General features: G+C 40.0%; 1 protein-coding gene across 1 annotated transcript; it reads left to right on the top strand.

Annotated features, from left to right (window-relative positions):
• Positions 1 to 7,556: 7,556 nt before the first annotated feature.
• On the top strand, positions 7,557 to 16,518 carry mier2 (mesoderm induction early response 1, family member 2; the record flags this gene model as incomplete). Its single annotated transcript, XM_079220620.1, has 11 exons — positions 7,557 to 7,583; positions 8,553 to 8,666; positions 8,787 to 8,898; positions 9,603 to 9,682; positions 9,955 to 10,024; positions 10,253 to 10,386; positions 10,753 to 10,834; positions 12,374 to 12,468; positions 12,622 to 12,752; positions 13,737 to 13,879; positions 15,060 to 16,518. 11 exons carry the CDS (start codon positions 7,557 to 7,559, stop codon positions 15,518 to 15,520), a joined length of 1,449 nt encoding a protein of 482 aa, XP_079076746.1. The 3' UTR covers positions 15,521 to 16,518.
• Between the last annotated feature and the right edge of the window lie 6,597 nt (positions 16,519 to 23,115).

The raw sequence follows: 23,115 nt of genomic DNA, 5'->3' as shown, positions 1-23,115 counted from the left end.
TGCCGACAGACCCGCCGAGACACAAACATCCTGTTTAGAGAGGGAGTGGGAGAAACGGAGAGAGAGAAATACCAGTGTAAATGGTCAGTCGATGGTCAAGAAAGGGTTGCAACGTCTGGTAAAAAAAAATAAGCAATGAAAGACCCACAGGTACACACTCACAGTTTGTTTACTCACCCAGTTAAAAAAACTATTTTCTTTCAAAGCCGAATGTGCAAAGAGTAGACAGGAGGGTGTGATGAGTCATATATTAGTATGCATGCAGAAACTGGAGAGCAAACATTGCAGCCAGCAGACTGAAATGTACCCCAATTATGAATCCATTAATCTCTTATGCCATCTGAGCCAGCCAGGCGCAGAAACACAGACGTCAAATATGGAACTAACAAAGGAATGCTCTCAGAATAAAATAACATGACCTTAGTTGGCACTATTTTGACACTTGATTTCAGTGTGCGCCTGGCAAAGTTATTGAAAGAGATGAAGGATGTTGAAGTTTTCAATTCCTGAATCAACCCATGCACAGGACAGCATTGCCCCCTTGTGGTATGGTAGTTATAAAGTTGGAACATTTAATTATGTAAAGTTATACTTTAATTGGATACCGTTTAAAACAGAGGTGCAGTTTTGAGAGTTTGGGCTATTTTGCTTCCATGACAAACAAACAAAACATTCAAAATACACATTTAAGTGTGTATTTTACTATACTTTGGCTATTTGTGTCCGATTGAACATGAACATTTTAGAAAACTTGTAATACAAAAAAATATTATCTTAATGTAAGTAATCAACTGGGAAAGTGTAATGGTGAAATCTATTTAAAGTAGTAACATAAATGTTTTACCCTATTGAGAGATATCTTCACATCCAGACCTATTTTAACTCAGAAAGATGCTGAAATTGCACTTATGCTTTTATTACCAGTCGTTTAGACTATTATTGGTATTGTATAAATCTTTGGTGCAAATCATATTTTTCTTCTTCTATATTTACAAGACAAATTACTAATTTTGGATAAAAGCAATAAGTAAGATAGACAAAAAAACAACAAATAAAATAAAATAGTTGTTCCTATAGGTGCATTTTGTTATTCTACCAGCATGTTAAAGAATGTGTGCAGTTCACACTACTTTCATTGAAATTGCAACCTTTAGATTGTTTTTGAGTGTATATTTTGGCTCGTAGAGTGTTTGTGCGAGTACATTTTAATCTTAAATTGTGAACACAATAAACAACTGTGGCCATCCATAACAAAAGGAACTCTTGCATGTTCTCATGTCATTTGTCATTCTAACATCATGGATGAGCTGCTGTGGGTCGTCTTAGTCCTCTAATGTGAGGAACATGTGCTCTGTGACAAAATTAAAGAGAAAGTAGTGCCAATCACTGAAATTGCACAGTCATTTCCAGGAAGTAACTTGACGAATGAGGAACTAACTCCTGCTATTCTTTTCCAACAAGTTGGTCAAATAAGGAATTACATTATATTATATGTTGTATCATTTTTGATTAATATGGCTGAGCATTTCCCTGCCAAGTCCATTACCCATTTCTTATACTTCTAAAGTCATGAAACAATTATATGAAGTGTCACATGGCGGCATGTCCCGTGATAGCACATTCTTTCGTGACATATGGATGATATTTTGTGGCATGGGTTATTGTGACAGCTCTGTGGTTGCCGTGTTGACTCGTGAACATTCGGGAAGTCAGACATGGATGGATCCTGGAAAAGCTTCCTGCTCCTGGATCTGCCACAGTCCACAAGTCTCTATCCTCTTTTCAAATGCTCACACAATGAAGAGTGATGGAAGCAAATAAAAAGCATGCTTGTTAAAGCATAACAAAACAGGGTGAACCTTCGCACACACTAATGAACAGTTTAAAGTCTGATTGTTTACAGGAGCCGGTTGTATTGTCTTCAGTGTTTCCTCTGTCTATCTGCATTCCTCTCCATTCTTTCTGCTCTATCTTAAGCAAAGAAAGTCCATGAGGCACTGGAATGTAACTATCACTGAGTCTAAGCCATGAACCACAGGCTGAATAATGGAGGCAACCATGATGGAATGTGTTGTGGCTTCTCACATACAGTAACGGCAAAACAGCCGATACTGCAGAACGTACGCGTCACAGGAAATATGCCATGAAGAGAGAAAACTACCATCAGCCATGAGGCATAATCTCAGTTTCACATCTGCTTTTAATCGCTGTACAGGTAGTGCTCTCTGTCACAGCAGGGTGTTATGGGCCGTTGTTCAATGCCCAGTTTCCCATGATGCACTGCCAATTATTCTCTAATATCACAACGTCTGGAACAAATCCATTGTGCACAGTCACATAAAATCAAGATTTGCTCCAGGGAAAAGATTTGCATACTTTGCACGACAGACTAAACCAAGCCTTATATTCATATCAGAATGATAGAAAAGCATGCAAAGTTTTCACTGACAGGTCCTTAAATAAGCGCTCCATGTTTGTGTCATTATGCTCCAGTCTCCTGGGCAGCTGTTACTGCTTACACCGAGTGCATGTCTTCTCCTCGGTGATCTATCGTTTCATATACTGCAAAAGAACAGTGTGTCTGAAGAACTCTTCAAGCAGACCTCTTGCTTCACTAAAGGCCTCACCAACAGATGCTACACTGCTGTATGATGCCAGGACAAATTCACAACACACAGCCCCCTCCCCATGCACACAAACACCGAGGCAAATACATACTGAATGTATGTGGGATGGGGCAACTGTATTTGCTTAATCCCCCATGGTATCTTCAGTAAATTCCTCATTTTACATCACATTGAATAAAGAAGGTAGCACTTTAGTAGCACTTAAATGGCACTTACTTATAGCACTCTGTAGTTTTGCTTTCCTGAAGAAATTGTGCTTTCTTGATTCTTGTTGTTCTGAGTTTGTACTCATGGTTGAATGCACTTATTGTAAGTTACTTTGGATAAAAGCATCAGCTAAATGTAATGTAATCATGTAATTTAATCATACAGCATACCTATGTCATATATTCCTTAATAACCTTCTTTAATGAACCTCTTACTCACTTAATAACAATCTATCCAAAATGACGGTTCACTTACTTGCTTCATCTTGAGCTCTCAACCACAGCACGCAGTTAATCAGTGGTGCTAGATTTTTCACATTTCAGCTGGTATGTCAACCAAATATCTGTATTGTAAAATGTTTGAATGCTCTGGTTAGAAAAGGTTAGACTTTGGTACTATTTTTCAAAAACTATTATGTCCAAGGTCAAGAATGAACGGATGTTAAAGGCCAACATAAACAAAAAGTCTTGAAAGCACTCAAGTGCTATCTTCAGATTTCTTCAAACAACGGAGCAAACTCAAGCCAACAAGTGGACCTTGAGTTGGGTTTGTTTTATTAAAGTTTTTTCCCTCAACTTTTTAAGTATGTTGTAATTTTCAAATAAATGAGACCATAGTTGCAGTATAACTTTCTCAAAATGTCAGTACTCCATTTTTCCAAGTTTTGCATCTCTTGTCTTCTGTCCGAGCCGTCTTCTTTGCTTGTACTGTCCATAATTGTATTGGCAGGTATACTGGGAAGCATTTCATTGGTACCCCATATGTAAAACTAAATGCCATTACATTTCTGGGCTGAAATGTAAAGTAAAACACACAGTACATGCCACCAACAAAGCCTTACAATAAACACCCAAGTGCTCTTTTTGTGAACAGCTTTTCTTATTCACACTAAACACACAAACAGAGTTAAAGACCCTGAAGAAACGGGGGACACAACGGTCCCCTAACCCACTAAAACCCTTTTAACTGAGGGTCATTAAAGAGAGGAGAGGTCTCTCAGATAGGAAAGGAGCTGCCAGTTGAAGAGCACCTTCAATACTGTCACATGTTCTCAGATGCAGATTGATTAAAGAAGCAGATATGTGGCGCATGTCCTCGTATCGAAATCTGCTGTAGGTGAAGCAGCACTGCAACTGACAGTTTGTGTTATGTAAAAAGTCCATGCGTGTCTCTCCAAGTCTACACAGGTCAGCAACTTTTTGTTTTCCTGTCAGCTACACACTGTGACAATTGTGTAGCTCTGAATTGATTTCCAGTAGGTTTGTTCCTATTGTTCTCCACAGTACATCCTGTTTATCCTTTGGTGTTGAAATCCTTATTGCGCAAAACCGACTACCCGGTTACAATTCCTTAAACCCATTCAACTGCATCAAGGAATGAAAGCAGCACAGCTCACCTCTAAACTGACCTGTTGCTGCCCTACACAGAAACGCACCCAAAACGACTTTCTCAGGTGGCGTAAACCTTCTCATGACATTCATTAATACAAAATGTCTACACACTAAAAGTAGACCAAACCAATGTGGTCACAATAACAAATGTGCTTTGTTGTGTTTTTCCTGTGTTGTTTAGTCTTTTGTTGAACACAAAACACAGTTCTTTTCTCTGCAATAAGCTACCTTTTGACACATATTGACTGAGGTGATGTTGACAGCTGGAAAGTTGGAAAACACAGAGTTACAACTGGTTTGATTTCCCTCGAATAAGCCCACCATACAACTGCTTTAAATGTGTGATTCACACTTTGAATACATTAAACACAAGAACATACACAGACACAACAAAAAGCAAACGATCCTCTTTGTGACAAGTGGGTGGGTGTTTTGAAAATGATTTGAAGTTATTTTACAAAGTTACACAGCGTCCTTTTTTCCGTCATGCATTAGAACTTCTTAAGTGAGCCGCTATTACTTTACTTGAATGTCCAGACAAACCCTTTAAAGCCAATAAAATCATGTTGAAGTAGAAGTACATACATGGATATTTCAACACATTTCACGTCAGGCCAGTATGACCCATATAGGGCTAAAAAAAACAAAAATACTGTATCTGTTAAATAAGATCCAGATGTGGAAAAATGAATGAGACCAGTGTGAATGCCTTTTCTCTTTCCTTCAAAATAGATTTAGATATAAATCAGCAAACCTACATATGACTTTGACCAGTCGTCATAAGGATAGGATAGGATATATACTGTATTCATCCCCAAGGAGACATTTGGTTGTGGCAGCAGCAAACAGGGTTACATATAAGACATTTAAGAAAATTAAATAATAAAAGAGCAAAAAATGCAAAGTATATGAATGGTGTAAATAATACATATAATATATACAGTGAAAGTGTTGCTAGGGTTGTTAATGTTGATGTTGCTGATTCAATTGACGGAGGATCTGGCCAGGGGTGATTTATCATACAGTCTTATTGCAGTAGAAAGAAAAAAGCCCAGAAAAAAAGATCCATAATATTGGTTTATTATACAGTAAAACACAATTACAGTGGGTCACTAGTCACAAATGTCAGCGGCCTATATCAGTGAAAGACTTAGAAAAAGAAATACCGACCGACTTATATTCATTTTACATTCACTGTGCTGTCTTTCCCGCTTATTTATGTTAATTTGATAGCTAAACTTAATTGTAGCCTGCACTTTACATATGATAGATTAACTCATCATATGATCTACTTTGTTTATTGTGCCTGCATCGTGTCACATGTTGTCAACCTACACATTAACCCTGCCTCTCCTATCTCTTGAGCGCTGTAAGCTGTCACGGGCCGAGGAAAGACACTTATATCTTTATCTGCTCTGAGCACGTCAAGTCCCCTCCCTCATTGAGCTCGAGCCTATAGTCATGTGTGGACCATATGGGCGAGATGACATTTAAATATAACTTCCATATCGTATTGCCGTACATTATGTTGTTTAAACAAACAAAAAAGGGACAACAAGCGGGTCAATATTTTTATAAATATGTTTATATCAAAGTGATAGGGTATTTATTAAACATTAGTTGTACGTTCTTTTGAAGTATGTTTTTTAAAACATTGCACAAGAGCAGACTTTTTTTTTTGAGTTGATACCGAAAGTGGGAGGGAGATTTAATAAAAAATAACTAGCGGGGGAATTATTTAATGCCGAGACAAAAATAGCCGAATTACTCGGAAATATAGTCAATACTCGAGTCTGCACCTAACTAACTAACAGTCGCTGTTGCTGAATCGTTGCGGCAATAAACGGAGCTGCTGTACAGAGGAGCAGACCTACAACATCCGGGCAATAGTCAGCTTGCGCAGAAACGGAATGGCGGAGGTAAGTGAGAGAAAAAACGAGGAATGTAACGACTCGAATGGTAGAAAAACGGGACCGAATTCGAGACTCGTGTCGCGCCGTACGGTGCACGAGAGCGTCGACGGTTCGGTCGGCCGGTTAACGCCGGCGGAAAGAGGGCTACGGGGGCATTTTAACTGGGAGAGAAATGGAGAACCTCCCCGGCGTATCGCCTCTCTCTCGCTCTCTCTCTCTCTCCGCGTTCTTAGCGTTAAAGACCCATTCCCTCCGCCTTGATAGTAAACCCGTAGAAAACAATAGAGGAGCCGCGGCGGGCTCGAACACGGTGGTGCTGAACTATTTCAGGTGCGGAGTGGATTGAGTGGGCAAAAAGTTTTTTGGGGGGGAGATGTCACGACTTGGCGGGCGGCGGCAAACTCACGACCGTCTCTTTTTCTGGAAATATTGAGAACTACTTATTTCCTTCTCGTGCGACTCGCAGCGAGCTGGGGAGAGGAAGAGACGTTCAGCACCAAGTCACAGGAAAGCGCCCCATGTCAGACAGACAGCACCCGATGGGTTGAGAGAGGCACGCCGCGTGCGCGTTTAGCTTTTCACGGGACTTTTACAACTTCTTCACCCAGGAAGGGTGTGTTGGAGAAGTAGCGTATAATCTAATTCAATGAGTGGGGGGCACTGGATGTGGGCTTGTGTCGGATACATCCCCTCTCACCCCAGAACTATGAAAGTTGTTTTCCACTAAACTCTATTGTGGCCTTAACTGGAATAGCTTCATCAAATACATATGTCCCACTTTAATATTTTATTTCCCCCCCAAAAAAACTATATTGGAAAACATGTTGACACCAAATGTGCTGTCACACTACGTGAAAACAACTATTGGCTGATGTGTTTTGATTTGAGTTTATATTACATTATATCTAAACAAAAACAAATCTGTCAAGTTGTCTGATTGTTCTGTTTAGATTTAGAAAGATTTAAATTACGAATTCTTTGAATGATACTTGTATCCCGACTGCAGGTATCATACATTAAATACATACTAATATAGTTAGTAGCACTTAAATGGCACTTATAGCACTTTGTAGTTTGGCTTTCTTGAAGTAATGGTACTTTCTTTATTCTTGCTGTTCTGAATTTGTACTCATAGTTGAATGCACTTATTTTGAGTCGCTTTGGATAAAAGCGTCAGCGAAATGTAATGTAATGTAAAATACAAAGTTAGGAGTCAGCTGATCTGTACGGGTATGAGCCGGGGATCAGCGGCTACTAGCACTGTGTTTGTTTGCGTCTGCAGGTGGGTGAAGAGACCGTGAGGAGAAGCAGTGTGGCCTAGTGGAGAGTGGATGAGGCACAGTGATGAAGGCCCTCAGCGGGAGAAGCAGAAGAAGTCTTCCCGGGCCGTAAAGGAGTTGGAGGAGAACCTTCGCCCCATGAAGATGGCAGCACAGTCCCACACTGTACGGGTCAGCCATGTCCTTATACGTTAAAGTTGTTGCTGTATGAAAGCCACAGTCTCTTCAACAAAATAATTTTCTTTTGATTACGTGAACCTAACCGCCACAGATCTCCCTGCATCACTCACACACCCACTGTCACAGTATTCTTATTTCTGCTTTGATTTAAACTACAGTGCATTGTTTTTTTGCGATGTACTCCTTCCATTTACAGCATATATTCAAAAACCACCTGACAATGCATCTAGTTTGTTAGCGTTAGACATCTCTGTGTCAGAGCCCACAGTGACACCTGTTGACAGGAGCTACATGTACACACTCAAAAACAGCTCCACATAGTGTCACTGTCTTCCTTTTCTGTCATATAGCACTTATGTGGAGAAGTGTGCAAACGAAACATGGTCTAATCAGCAGCAGCAGATACAGATAATAATTTTGCTTTATACACGTTCCTATGTCCATTGCCACAAAATGCAAAGCAAAGAAAGATCGCATCCTTTTCATCTCGGCAAACGTGGCTAAAAAGCACATTTAAGTAGAGCTGCAACATTTAGTGGACTAAACTATTGGTCAATTGACAAAAACTGTTTCGAGAATTGATTTAATTGTTCAGTAATTTTCCTGCATAAATGGCAGAAAATGCTGTTTTCATTCTCCTTTTCCTGGTTTTAAATGTTTTATATTGTATATAACTGAACATATTTATGGTGGATTGACATGAAAAGCCATCAATTTGGATTTTTGAGAATACCAAAGGATTAATCTAGAACATAATCCACAGATCAATAAAAAATGAAGCGTTCTTTGCAGCCCTACATTTAAGACAGTTGAAACTGTTCGTCCTCTTTCCAAGTTTAATGGATCCAAACAAACGTCCTCTGAACACCCAGCTCTGGAAATGATATAAAACAATCCGCTATTGATGATCACATCTGCAGTCCGCTGTCTCCCTCTGCATCTCTGTGTTTGTAGGCCGGTGAGCTTCCTTTGGAGAAGCTGCTGGCTCTGTGCGGCTACACGGTGTCCGATCCAGAGAAGGAGAGCTGTCACACGGCTGCCGGCCTGCCCGACATGACACTGGACAAGGTGAGATACAACGCTGAGAATTGTTCGTTTACGACATATTATTAGTGCATGCTGTGTAATTGTTTACTGTGCTTTGCTCTACTTTGCTGCTCTATTGCTCTCTTAATTTGTGTTGCACAGGATCAGATAACTGAGGATATCTTTCCTGTGGAGGAGGAAGACGAATCCTTAGCTGATGATCTCACCCCCTCAGTCACCTCAAACACCTCAGATCTACTCCGCCGCCTCCAAGGTAACGCACACATAGACGTCTATTTACACATTACTATATGGCATTTTCAAAGCTTAAAACCATATGTACACTCTGAGCCTTTTTCTTCTGACAAAACTGTACAGTTGCACTGAAAGAAAAGAACATCCCTGGATCCCCTCATTCAATTTAAAATCATTGCTTTGCTGAGACTGCAGCATGTTACTTACAGCGAGGCGGTACATTTCAATACCATGACATGTCAGAGTTTATGATGTCAGGAAATTACATGAACGCTGTGATTTGTTTATTTCTGTGTAATGTGATATGGGAACTTTCTGGTATGGCAGAATGCTCTGCTTTCTGTGTCTGTCTCCCTGTGACTCAATGATGTTAAAGACACTCTAACATTTCTGAACTGAAGGAGTTTAAATATATTCAAACAGCCTTCCCCTGATCTTCACTGCTTTATTCTGAATTTTATTTGATATTGAATTGGATATATTGCATTTTTGTTTTTATTATATAACTTCCATTGCTTCCCATTGCTGTCTTGGGTGGTTTTTAATAATAACAAAAAAACACACACAAAAAAGAAATACAAATCTTTCAAAGTTTCAGAAATATTGTTTGAAGTTACTGTGATGTGTCAGCAGAAATATATGCCAAAAATCTTTAGAAGTGCAGAATGTGTACAGTGTTTCAAAGGATTGGCTGAAACTCGTCTCTGATGTTTTGTCTTTCAGGTGGAGACAAAGACACATTAGTCAGCTCATCAGATGAGGACTCTGACGATACATCTATTCCCTCCAATGAAGAGCACAAGGTAGACCCCCAACACACATCTCACGATCAGTGGGGCCTTTTTGAAACATACACAAGTTGAATTTGTGGGGGTTGTGTCTGAGGTTCTTATACATAGTCGATGTATGACGGTTGGCAACTAAATGTGTTGCAGCCGCAGGAACCCCGGACCCCCCGTTTAATATAGTCAATTCAAGGAACAATTCTGGACCTCAATGTCTAAATTCTGGCTACAGTCTTGTATATTTCCCATTTGAGAGCTGTGGCAGACTTTGTCTTTGATTTCATTCTCAGGAGATCATGGTTGGCTCTTTGTATCAGGCAAAAATCCCTCCACTCGGTTCACATACCTACCAGGAGAGAGGTAAGCAAACTTTTTTTATAAAATCTTCCAAGCACCAAGTCATTTCAGATGATTAAAGCACCTCTGTGTATAATTAGACAAATATAAAGCTGCCTTTTGGGTTGGAGGAATTAATGAAGACAACTGCCTGACACATCTCTATCTACCTTCCCTGTCTCTTAATCAGTTTTCTCTGCCGCCTCCTCTGCATTTACCCTTATTATCTCTCTCTTTTCTTTGATCCTCCAGCCTGCAGCAGCGAGGACCAGTGTCTGTGGAGGCCTGGAGTTCTGCCAATGCAGGAAGTGGAAGAGTTCTTGCTGACCGCACAGAAACCGTATGGCCAGGAGGGGGCAGCAAGCACTGTCCGAGACAACCAACAGGTATGGTCACTTTACATTGTATCCCAGAAGACACGGTCAAGTAGTGTATTCCAGCTGTGCCGCTAGTTACATACTACCTGCTGTCTGAAGATGTGTCGTTTCGATATTCAGTTGTACTGCTTTTGTCACAAAACATGTCCCAATTGTCTCAAGGCTTGAAGAAGTGGTCTTATTTAACCACATCTCCCCTAAATGATTCACCTATTACAACTAAATGCAGTTGATGGAGGATCATGGTTTGTTCAATGTTGAGTGTGTGAATATGAGTTATTCTGTGTGTAAACCTAGAGATCAGATTTGTGTGTTTTCTTTTGTAAAAGTATTAACCTTTTCGGCTCATCCTCCTGTTTTTCTCCTGATTCTCAGGCACTGTATGAACTAGTGAAATGCAACTTCAATGCAGACGAGGCACTGAGACGATTACGCTTCAATGTGAAAGTGTTCAGTGGTAAGAACCTTCCCATTGTCCTACAGTACTTGATATTATACAGATTAATATTCCACTCTGGCAGTGATGAAAACTGATTAAAAAATGTAATTTAAGTTGCTAATGTAGTAGTATATATTTCCCAATATTATTTAGAGTTGGGGTTTGGGTGGACGATATTTAATTGTGCGTCCAACTATTTCTTCAGAAAGAAACTACAAAACTGTTGTTTGGTAGAAGAGTCACTCCCTCCAACAAAGGGAGGCTACCAACAACACAACAAGGGGAATCAATCCTGCCTGCATCTATTGATATAGTTTCAAGCTGCATTTTATGTAAACAACATTTTTTAAGAGCAGTTTATCAACAAGATCAGAAACCAACATTTTGCTCTGCAGATGAATACAATAAGTGACGGTAACAAAGGCTGTTTTTTGATACCATTGTCAGATTTGTTGATGTAGATGCTATGAAGGAGGATTACAGTGGGTTTTAATTTATTCCACTTCATTGAAAGAAGCAGACCTGAACTTGGAGGACTCAGTGGGGATCAGCACATACAGGGTTTAGGCAATAGATAAGAAATTAGGGGATTCTGGGGGACTCTTAAATGCTCAAGTGGATTTCTCCCACAGTACCGAACAGTACTGTATACTGATGGTGTAAAGAGAGGCGCTGCATCCAAGTCCTGTCTCGTAAGAGTCCTATTGCCAAACTGTATGATGAGATCCTAAGCTCCTTGGAAAAGGAGGGAATGCAATTTCCCACAAGTTTTAAAGATAACAACATCCTCAAGAAGTGACATGTTTCAGGAACTCAAAGAACTGAATTGCAGTTGCAACACAATCCTTCTACAGCATGTAGAATCACATCCTTTACAAAGAAAGGAGAAGGTACTGATTCAAAAGTGGAGAATGTATCTTTATTTGGGCTCCTGAAATCAATCATTGAGTTCCATAAACTGCAGAACACAAGGGAATTTTTCCCCACATGGGAAAACCAATATTTTAGGTCTACGAAAGCATTACCGCTGGAGGATCCTACAGAGTATGACTGTATCTGGTACCTTGTCAGTGCAACACCAGCTGCTGACTCCGACACTGCAGAAGAGAAACAGTTCACCTCGTCAACTCTTACTCAGCAGCGAGGCTCCAGTTCAAGTCCAAGACCTCTGTTGTAGTTTGGAGTGAAAAAGAAAACGACCCACTGCGAAGCCAGAGAGCCATACTGATACATTCTGACATATTCCGTACTGGTTGTTCTGCAGCTGGCTTGATTAAGTCAAAACCGGACATAGAGTGGTGACATCATTTTATTTTTTACAGTTTTCATAGGTGATTCAGATTAGAAATCTGCAGAAGGCTTATTTGCTCAATTCATAAAAAAACAATGTTTAAATGGTGTGGTGGAGAATTCTGCGGGTGCAGATTCCGTCTGGTGGAAATCTGCAGCGTAAAGTTGTGATTGCATTGCATTCATACTTTTTTGTAATGTAAATTATGCAAACTATGAATAAAAAGTAGTGCTGAAATACTCCCCGGTGCTTTTCTCTCTCTTTAGAAGAGCTTTGTTCCTGGAGTGAGGAGGAGTGTAGGAGCTTTGAGCAAGGCTATCGGGTTTACGGGAAAAACTTCAACCTCATTCAGGGTAACAAGGTGAGTGCTCAGGAGACAAAATGTTGACATTTTATGTTGAATCTTTCCTGGAGTTTGATGTTGAAACCTGACCTGCTTTAGGCTCATTTTGGCTATTTGATGGGACTTTCTTTTTTTTTTTACTCAAATCAAAAACGTTTTTTTCCTCCTCAGGTTCGAACGCGCTCCGTTGGGGAGTGTGTGGAGTATTACTACATGTGGAAGAAGTCTGACCGCCACGAGTACTTTACCCAGCAGGCCACCAGGCTCAGCCGCAAGAAGTTCAGCCTCCAATCAGGAAACATGTAAGTATACTTAGGGCTGCACCAAATGTCATTTTAAATTGAAGCTTCGATCAAGGTTTGCTTTAAAAAAGATATTACATCATCTTTCTTTAATGAATGTGTGTGTGTGTGTGTGTGTGTGTGTGTGTGTGTGTGTGTGTGTGTGTGTGTGTGTGTGTGTGTGTGTGTGTGTTATTAATGACATACTCGGACGCTGCTTTGTCACCCCCCTGCACCTGTAATATTTTCTAAGCTTACCCGCCCATGCGTCGTCCCACACATTACTACGCAGCCAACACAGGGATCTTATCCTAAATATAGTACATTAGTTCACTTATAATATAGCTTCCTGTAGCTTGATCTTTATGTTCAACCGTGCAGGAAAAAACTGGTTAAACGTGAATGTTATGTTTTCATCTGAACTTCCTAATGAATCCATAACCGTTCTATTCTGAGAACCTATTTAAGTAGTTTATTTAACCAGACCTTGTATAAGGTTATTTATTTTATAATTCCCATTAGTTGTAGCTTTGTCACGCGAGAGTAATCTTTTGGGCATCTTGTTTTTTTAAATCAGTTTTGTGTTTTGCAATACTTCAAGCTGAACATTACAGAATTATTTTAAGCAGATGTTGTTGTTTTTTTCAACATATTTTCAGGTTAAATTATTGCCACTTAACTGGAATTCATACTCATATTTGTATATTTAAAAGCAATGTTGCTGGTGACCTCACACTAATGACACAATAGCACGTGGAGCTGCTGTTTACCAAAGATATTGCCACTATCAACACCTTTGACAGGGTGTTCTTTTGACTATCCAGAGTAACAGGGCCACCATAACAAGTTTCCATTCATCCCCACGGTATTGGGATAACAACAAAGGGTGTATGCCACTGTCATTCTTCTGCTCTGTGTGTGTTAAATCTGATATTGTCTCTCGAAAACTTCCCACCGTTGACGCACACGATGCAACGCTAACAGTGGTTGTGTTGTGTGCTGCAGGGAGGATGGAGAACAGGACGGGGAGGTTGGGGAGCTGGATGGGAGCAGCAACTCCCTCGGCTTGTTGTCTCACAGCTCCATGGACACTGGACAGCTGCAGTCCCCATTACCTCCCCAGTCGAGCCTGGACCCACACAAACAAGGTAAACAAGCACCTGATGTGTTAGCTCAACTACCTCAGTATTTGCTCTCTTATAGACGACCAACGTGACTAATTGTGAATCAAGTGTTACAGCTATTATTATTTCCATTATCTCATGTTTGCATAACGACAGAAGAACCGCTCATAAAACGAGCACATGTGCAATAAAAGCTTAAATTTCCACTCATTTGAAGAGGAAGCTGGTCACAGAGCTGAATCGGAAAGAGATGTGCATCTTTTCTGTGATATAAACCATTCACATACCATGTTGGACACTTATTCCAAATCACATCATGTCTGCTATCCATCATGTTGTACATGCAATTCTATGGATTTCATTTTTGTCCATTGAATGTCTTGTTTGATTACATGCCTTTTTTACTTTGACATCACATACTCATTATCTTATGTTATGAATCATTTTTATGTCTCTCCTCTTGTTTTCCCCACTATTTTCTTTGTCTCTGTGTGTCCTGTGTTGTTGTGTTTGTGTGTGCACGTCTGCATGTGTATACCTGCGTGTGTGCATGCACACCTGTTGACATGGTGCTTCAGAGGAAGAGAGCCGTCCCCGCCGCAGACGAACTCCCCGCTTTCTCTTAAAGCCATGAACTCGGTCCAGAAAGGCCACAGAAAGCAGGCTGGGCCTGCAGGTAAAGAAAGGCAAGAAGAGAGACTTAGAGAGAGAATATGAATAATGTGGTGTTTTGAACTTGCCTGTGGTCGATAATCAAACTCTAATTTTATATATATATATATATATATATATATATTTATGGTTAATAACGGCACCTCTGGCTATTAAATGCCACTAAATATCTATCAGATGCATGCATTTGATCATTTCCATCACATCTGTTCAAAGTGTAACTCTGTTGTATAAAACTAGAAATTATATTCAAGATCAATATTTGTGTCGCAAACCTTTACCGTAGATAAAATTAAAATTAGTTAAAAAAAGTTAAAATTACTTATTTACAATGTAGATTAACACAACTAAATGTTTGAAATAATCATATAACGATGAAGCAGATACATCTTTCACATGCATTTGGAAAGAGAGGGTAACTCAAAAGGCCCTACGCAACTAATTTCTATAAAATCTCAATGTCATCGTACGAGTGGAATAAAAGCAGACATTTACTTGATCGGTCATTTCATGAATTCCTCCATCTTTCCAGATGATGAGCTGGTGATGGGGTCGTCGGACATGTGTGGTGACGGATGTCCTCAGCAGCTGTTTGGCTGTCCCTTCTCCCTCCCGCCCATGGACGACATGGACGGCCTGCGGGATCCTGGCTCAGACAGTTGTTGTCCCTCAGCGCTAGTTCAGCTCCAGTCCCAGCCCTTTCCCCAGAGCTCCCAGTGGGCCGGCGGGAGCCCTCTGTCCTGCCACGACGACCATTGCCTGCCGGGCTCCTGTTTTTACCAGCTACACATGTGCAGTGGACCTTTTGTTTCAGAGGGCCCTGACTGTGACACAGCAGGCAGGGGGACCGGCTCCCACCACGGGGTGCAAGTGGAATTTAGCCTGCCGTCTGCCTCACCGCCCTCATCTTCTGCCCTCCCATCACACTTCCAGGCGCTGGGCAGCCTGCTGCACCCGTCTACCGTCCAGCATCCCCACTCACTCACACAGTGAAGGGGCGTGGGGAAGTCTAAACTGAGTGGTACCTTGAATAGTTTGTCCCCGTGTGGAGATCTTTGATCGGTGTTGGGCTTGAAGAAACCAGGACAAAAAGTGCTTTTACCTAACTTTGTGAAAAAGGATGGACCTACTACCTGTGTCGGGGTTACTCGTCCGTCTGAACCCTCTTTTTAAACGGAGACACTTGAACCCTCTGTCCATTGTGGAATGACGAGTGTTAATCACTACTTTCAGGTGTTTATTATGTTTTCATTAACAGTGTATTGCCACAACCTGCACCAGGGCTGAACTTTTGATTGGCTATGATTTATACTTGTGAAAGCACAGTGCGGGTGATGCGAGCTGCCGAAAGCATGCAAACAACCCCGAAGTGGCTCGCAGTTCGTTATTATTATTATTATTATTATTATTATTATTATTATGAGCAGATCTATGATTGACAATGTTTACCACTGTTTCTTTGTTTTCTTATTTATCAGGATGGCAATGTTTAATTGCAACTCGGATTTAATCAAAACTTCTTCCATGGAGAATCAATCATGTTTCTTTCGGTATGTTCTGCATATCGCTCGGCACTTTGGCCGCTGCAGCCATTTGGGGTTTGTTTTCCGGAGACTGTTACGGTGACACGGTAAAGTCTGTCCATTCAAACTATATGAAGAATACTTTATTTAAACATTAAGTGTTTCTATTTTCTTTGCACTCCTCCACTCCTGTCTGAAAACATTTGGTGGAAGAGTCAAACTGTCTCAAGTATTTTGTTCAAATATAAAGAGCTGAAACTAAAGAATATTTTCTGAGGTTGATATTTGAACGTGGTTGGAGGAAAAAGGAGCTCCATATTTTTGCAGGTTTAATTTTTTGCTTTTGTGAAAGTTTTCATCCTTGTTCATAAGATGTATAAAGGCGCAATACTTTGTCATTTCTGATCACCGTTTCTATGATGTTGAATATTAAGTATCACATAACCTGCAGAATAGGCATACAATAAAACGGACAAATGTACATATACGAACATAGTTAAGTCACTGAATGCAACCACTCTTTCTCAGGTTCTGCAGCTTTAATGATCCCCAACACGTTCATCAGCTGCTATCACTCTGGATCAGATAGGAAAGCTGTTATACTATTAGACGTTTATTGGATTAAGATGCATCTTGTTGGTTTAAGAGTAAAAACATATGCAACTAGAGGCGAGTGCAAAATTCCATCAATGCTGTTAGAAGCCCCTCCCCCTCTCTGTCCACCAAGTTTCCTGAAAATCAGGAAAGGAGTTTTACATAATCCTGCAGGCAAACAAACCAACAAGCCCAACCGAAGACATGAACTCCTGGGTGGAGGTAATGACAGACGTTGGAGTCCAAAGATCATCCTAATATCAAATGTACTGGTTCTGATCTCTTCTGCTGCCTCTTACATTTAAGTAACATCCAATTAGTGAACACGGGTACATTGGTGGTGTTTTTAGTGTCAGAGTGGGACAGAAACACAGATAATCACTGACCTCTACCCGACATAGAGAAATATACGTAAAAATGTCACGTATGTAGAAGCCATAGCATTTCAAATAATAATGTTCATAATGCAAATCTCTGAAAAAGTGCATCACAGATTCTCAACTTCTAGTGTCCCAAACGTCTCATAGCCTCGTCAATTGGATTTGTTAAAGGATGACAAACTTTTACATTGTCAGCACACATTTATCATCCAATATGTTTTCTAAAGCACAGACGGAGCTTCAAGGGAATGATTTCAAAATAAATGATAAACTTACAGTTTCATATCGTAGAGGAATGGGCCACTTACAGGTTGAGAATCGTATTTAGACTCAACATTTTGATGTGATGGTTTAGATATGATAAATAAATATAGATGGATATAAGATTATTACAGCAAATATTTGAATTTAGGTAATCATGCATTGATGAGCTTTAATATGTCTTTGTAGTCATTTCACAAAATCATGTATTGATTTGTGTATCCATTCATATAGTATGTGGTATTTTCTTCTGCATGATATGTCAGTATATTTTGGTCACATGGTACATGTTCATCCTTCCTATTTATTTCATGTTTCCGTCTGTAAATGTGTGAGCTCTTCCTGTAAGTCAAACCGGTTTCAGATCCTATGTTTTGTCTTTGTTTACATTGGGGGCAGGGTGGTGGGGGGGGGAGGGGAGAGCAGGAAAAGGCGATGAATCCACTGCCTTTTATTATTCATTATTTTTACTTTTATTACATTTTTTCTTTATTGCTTCTGTTATGTTTGTTAATAATCTTATTTTAAGAAAAAGAAAAAACAGAAACTATTAAAAGGAGTGAAATATTACATTGCATTTGAACTATTTTGAAAGCTGATGCAGCACCTGCACTTGTTTGTTTACAAAAAGAAATTGCGAAAGTTTAGTAATTCATTTAAAGTTTAAATCCAGATCTCCAGAAAGTGAGATCCAGAAAATATGTCTGTGCCTTTAGTTTCTCGGGTATACGTTGACGTGTCCGAGTAGCAGTACATGCAGAACATGCAGACAAAGCGGAGAGCAAGGTCATCTCTCAGCGCCCCGACTGCTTCCTCTAACATCCGCAGTCCAGGAACAGAAGCCTAAATCATTTCAATGGGTTCAGGAACCAGAACGGACAAAGTCAACCTGACCCATGATGCACTTCACATAGTTGTTTGTGGTGCTGCTGCTAAAAGGTAGAGACAATATGTAACTCTTGTTGTGGTTTTATAATTCTTTAAGCTAGCAAACTAGTCATCAAATTACTCAGAAACTCTGATGTAATCTAGTATTGACAGTCTTATAAAACACATCATATCTTGTGTCAGGTACTTATATGACATGAGCCAAATGTTATTCCCGTCTCTCCTCTGTCCCCTGCAGAGTTCCTCCAGGTCAGCCCCACTGTGTCTTCATGCCTGTGATGAAGTGATATGCCACCGGACAGCAGGGAGGAACTCTCCTGCTACCATGTAAGATATATTATCTACTTAGTTTATCCGTGTAATTTGTGTTTTTTTTTAAATGTTGGTTGGTAAAGCCCTTTGCTAGCATATCTAAAGATATTCATTTATACAAAAACAGGTGTTCCAGAGACAAGTAGTTTTTTTTCTAAGACCACCTGCAGAATTGATTACTGTCGCAAAATGTGCAGTTCAGTCACAGCGAAATTACACTTTTTCTCTCTTTTTCACGGCTTTACGTCAGACGGCCCAGCATGTGCTTTTAGATGGCTGCGGTGCATTGAAATGAATTGTGACTGTGCTCATTTATAATATCAATCTTAGTGAAGTAGCACTTCACTGAAAACTATGTACTTTATGGCCCTGATTCTGGTATGACGGGTATATTTTAAGTAGTTTAATTGTGAACTGATTAGACAATTTCTTTGAAGAAATGCTATTTCTCATCCACAGTTTCTCTAATACGTCCTTCAGAAGATGCATTTGAAGAAAAATGATCTCTCTGCTAGTGTTTATGTCCTTTTGCTGTAGTGTCACCCCAGTAGGAACATTGTTCATGGTAAAGATAGTCAAAATATATTGATATATATATATATAGTGTGTGTGTGTGTGTGTGTGTGTGTGTGTGTGTGTGTGTGTGTGTGTGTGTGTGTGTGATCTCAGATGTAAATATTCTAAGTATGAGAACAGAACATTAGCAGAACGGTCCTACTAGTTTTATGGAGTGTGCTTCCTTGCCTTGAGAAAACAAAGTGAGAACAACAGTGTCTAAACCAGCCATGACTCACTACGTCATTGTCAGTATATCATGGCTCATTAACAACGCCCACATTTTCCAGAGGTTACGGTGTTTTTAAAGTTAGGATAAATGATTTGCATATCTCTTCACCACATTTTGGGATAAACAACTAGAGAAATATAACCAAACATGGATACAAAATGTTGTGTTAAATCATCTGAGTCTGGTGAATTCATTTATCTTTCCTTTTAGTCTCCCCTTCACTCCCCTCTGGCTGGCTCTTTAGCGCCCTCTGCTGGTCAGAAGACAAGTGAAGTTTAAACACGCAGAGACAAGCGGCCAGTAGAACCAACAGCATTATCAAATTGAATAAAAGCTCTTTCAGTGACATGATGCATGAGGCCCTTTGTTGCGTGTGTGTTAACAAATGCATCTGTGTGTTTGTCAGAAGACGACCATTCAGAGAGGAAACCCCCGTGTTTTGTGTCCTTCCACTTGTGTTCCTCGTGGTTTTACTCATCATTGCTGCATGTAGACAAAGGGGAGATGATCTACTAGTTCGGGTCTATTTCAGACAGTATTGGTGTAGTGCGACATAAAAAGTGGTGTAATCTATGACTGTCAAAAAGATTAGTAATCATATTGCAAGATGTTCAGATCTCCAAATCATTATAAGTCATCACAACCATCAGTTTAAGAGAAACAGGCAAAAACATCATTTTTATGCACTGCTACATTTTGAGATGTTGGGCTATTTTGCTTCCATAAGGTGTCCTCTTTAAAACTAGTGTTAATTACCCATATTACAAAAAAGAATGGTCTTAATCAGCTGCGGAAGTTTCATGGTGATATATATGAGTCACATAGCAAAAATGAAAAGGTTTCAGGTCTGCCTAGAAAAAAAAACACTTTCAGGATGATTATTTCTTTGAAATGATGCAGCTGTAATGTCTAACTCTAACCCAAATCATAGCTCAATATGTGAACATTCTCTCTGCAAAGGTTGACTTTGATAAAGTGAAACAGAACAAAGTTAGAGAGGGTTTAGTATGAAATTCAGGCGAGGTCTCATTTGGGCTATTTGAATTTTCTCATGTGCCAAACCATATATTTCACTTGTATATTACTTATGGTGTTCAATGCATCAAAATACAGCAGTTTGGGGCTTTTATATTTAAAAATTCATAAAACAACCTATGATTTACAGTTTTATATAACAATCGCTGGGTTTAGAATTGCTTAACCACAACCGGAAAAAACTACCTCCAGGTGTTACCAAACCAGCAGATGTTCTGCAGGGAACCAAACCGAAAGATAGTTGACTAAGAGAGCAGTAGGGCAGGAAAAGGCCTCATGTGACGTAACTGCAGCTTTGTTTATCTCGTCTGGCCTCCTGCTCTACAGGCCGGGTTTCACTGGCAGATTAAGAGGAGCTTCTGGGACGGCAGCAACATACAGTTATGTTTTATAATTACACAGTTAACAGAAAAACAACGACAAAACATATAATGGCTAGATTCCTTACGAAACAGATAACTAAATGACAAAGTTTCTTTGAATAAAAGTGCAACTTAGAAGCAGACTAATGTTTTCTTTTATTTGCTTAGTCTCCTCTAGTGTGTGACTGAGAATGTAAATCTTTATAGTCTCACACCGTCTCAGTTGACTTTAAAACACCGCCGTCATTACTCTGTTTCACTTCTGCGTGGGGCAGCAGTTCTGGAAAGAGGAGTTTATCTTACTCTTTAGTTCTTGTCCAAAGTCCATGGTCGTTAATATCTGATTTATGCTTATTTCTTTAAAATGGACACGTGACTAATTTGATCTATTGTGTTAGGTCCTAATATTAGATTTGTCTCTTTCATTTGATTCAGTTTCAGATGCAAAAGCCCATGTGTGTCTTGTGCTCCATTTAAGTTCTTAAATCTAATTACCTGAGTTCAAAGGACATAAACTTTATTCAGATTATTGAGAATGCCTTGCTGCTTCCTGTGCGTTCTGATCCGATGCCCACAATGATGCTCAACTTCTCCCTCTGAACCTCTTCATGAACAGACCCCCCGTCACAGTTTCTGTTTTCCCCGTTGAATGAAGCAGAACATCTGGCCTCCAGTGCCGGACCTGCATTCAGCAGTCTGACCGCCCGGATCTCCAACTCCCAACAAATAACAAAAACCTTCTGCTCAGAGGAAGTGGCTCACACTTCATCCTCTAAACTAACGCATGGACGGTGTGATGAAGGAGCATTGCTGAGGAGCATGTGGAGATGCTCGGTGAACTTTTGTCCTTTTGTCAAGGCCAAAATGCAAAGTACTTTGTCCCCAAGTTACTGACAAACATCAGTGGCTTTTCCACAAGTACTTTTTATTTCTATTTTTGTGCAGTTGTCAAACAAATTCCAGCGATTTGGAAGCATTATTCCTCCAACCCTGTGTTTTCCAAGAGAGTGTAGTCCCTTGTGTTTTCATTCTGGCCCTGACAGCAGACAGTAACTCTTTACAGGACTAGATTTTACATTTTCTATTTGTTGTGTGTAAATTAATTATTTTAAGGACATTAATACATTCCAGTTTCCTGACATTGAACTTGTGGATTTGATCATGCTACTGGAAAAGAACCCACCAGATCCTTCTAATTAGACTTTAAGATATTGAGAATGTGTCCACATCTATGTTAATGTGTGTGTATTGGTTTATGGTTATGTCATCTGTGCAGAGTCAAGAAAAAAATGGATGGTTAAGAAGGTCAATCTGACTTTCTACCAGATATTCTGTCTGCTAGAAGTGTTCTGTTTGCTGTTGCCTTTAATTGAACCAGATTCAAGGATATTAATCAATTGCTGCATCTCACTTTTTTTAAATCTTGTTTTCTTCTGCATAATGTTTTAATGGTTTTATGTGAAGCACTTTTTTTTTTAATGTGAATCACCTTGATGTTGAAATGTGCTATACAAATAAACGTGCCTTGCCTTGCTCAGCTTGTTGCTGTTAGAAACCACCAGCAGGGGGCAGAATAAGCTCAGTTTCAAATACATTCTCTCCAGCGTTACCCTGACCACTCCACGCGGTTCCTTCCCACCTGATATTCTTCTGCACGTTATTGTTTCACTCACAAACTCAAGTTGTCATTGGCAGCTGTCCGATGCTAAATACTCTTATTTCAGTGCATGTAATTCTACCTTCTTGTTGCAACTGTGCAGAAAGTCAAACACAGCTGAAAAACAGAGTGTGTTTATGTAAGATTATCGACTAAACTCATTGGTGCTGAACTAATAGAATTGCGGGTAAACGAGGTGTTTGTCATGCAAACACAGTAAACTGTTAATACACACAAATGACTCCAAAGTATACGCACATGGCTGCTGCTGGAGAAACATCCTGACTGCAGGGAGTCATGCTGGTGTTAAGTCATGCTAATGCTGCCACAGTCCCAGCAGGTCTCCCTGCTTTAATTAAAGTGGATGTGTTGTCCTTTATATTGTTCCATCCCCCCCACGTGTGCTCAGTGTGTGTCCACCCCCCAGTGACGCGAAGGTGTTGACTAATGTGTTTGGGCCTGATTTAGAACCTGTTTGCTTTTTAGTCAGCTTCAATACAAATCTCTCTCATACATGGCAGAAGAGTGCACTATGGGAACAGATTAAGTTCTCAACTGAATGTAACAGTTCAAGTGTTTCCCCTCCTGTGGATCTCTCATGGGGTAAATGGAGTGCATGATGGGATGAGATAATATAGCTCTCATCTCTGTGAGGAGTTCAGAAACGGGGGCAGAGCCGAGTCCCCAATTAAAGCCACAGCCGCATCGTAGTGCTTTTAAATCCACTAATTAAATCCAGATTAGTCCAGATTATGAGGTCAGGTGCAATGGCAGTCAAAGGTTTGAGGA

Source organism: Taurulus bubalis, assembly GCF_910589615.1.
Source record: "Taurulus bubalis genome assembly, chromosome: 7".
Classification (NCBI taxonomy): Eukaryota; Metazoa; Chordata; class Actinopteri; order Perciformes; family Cottidae; genus Taurulus; species Taurulus bubalis.
Note: the sequence above shows the minus strand (reverse complement) of the source record. Positions and strands in the feature narration are given on the sequence as shown.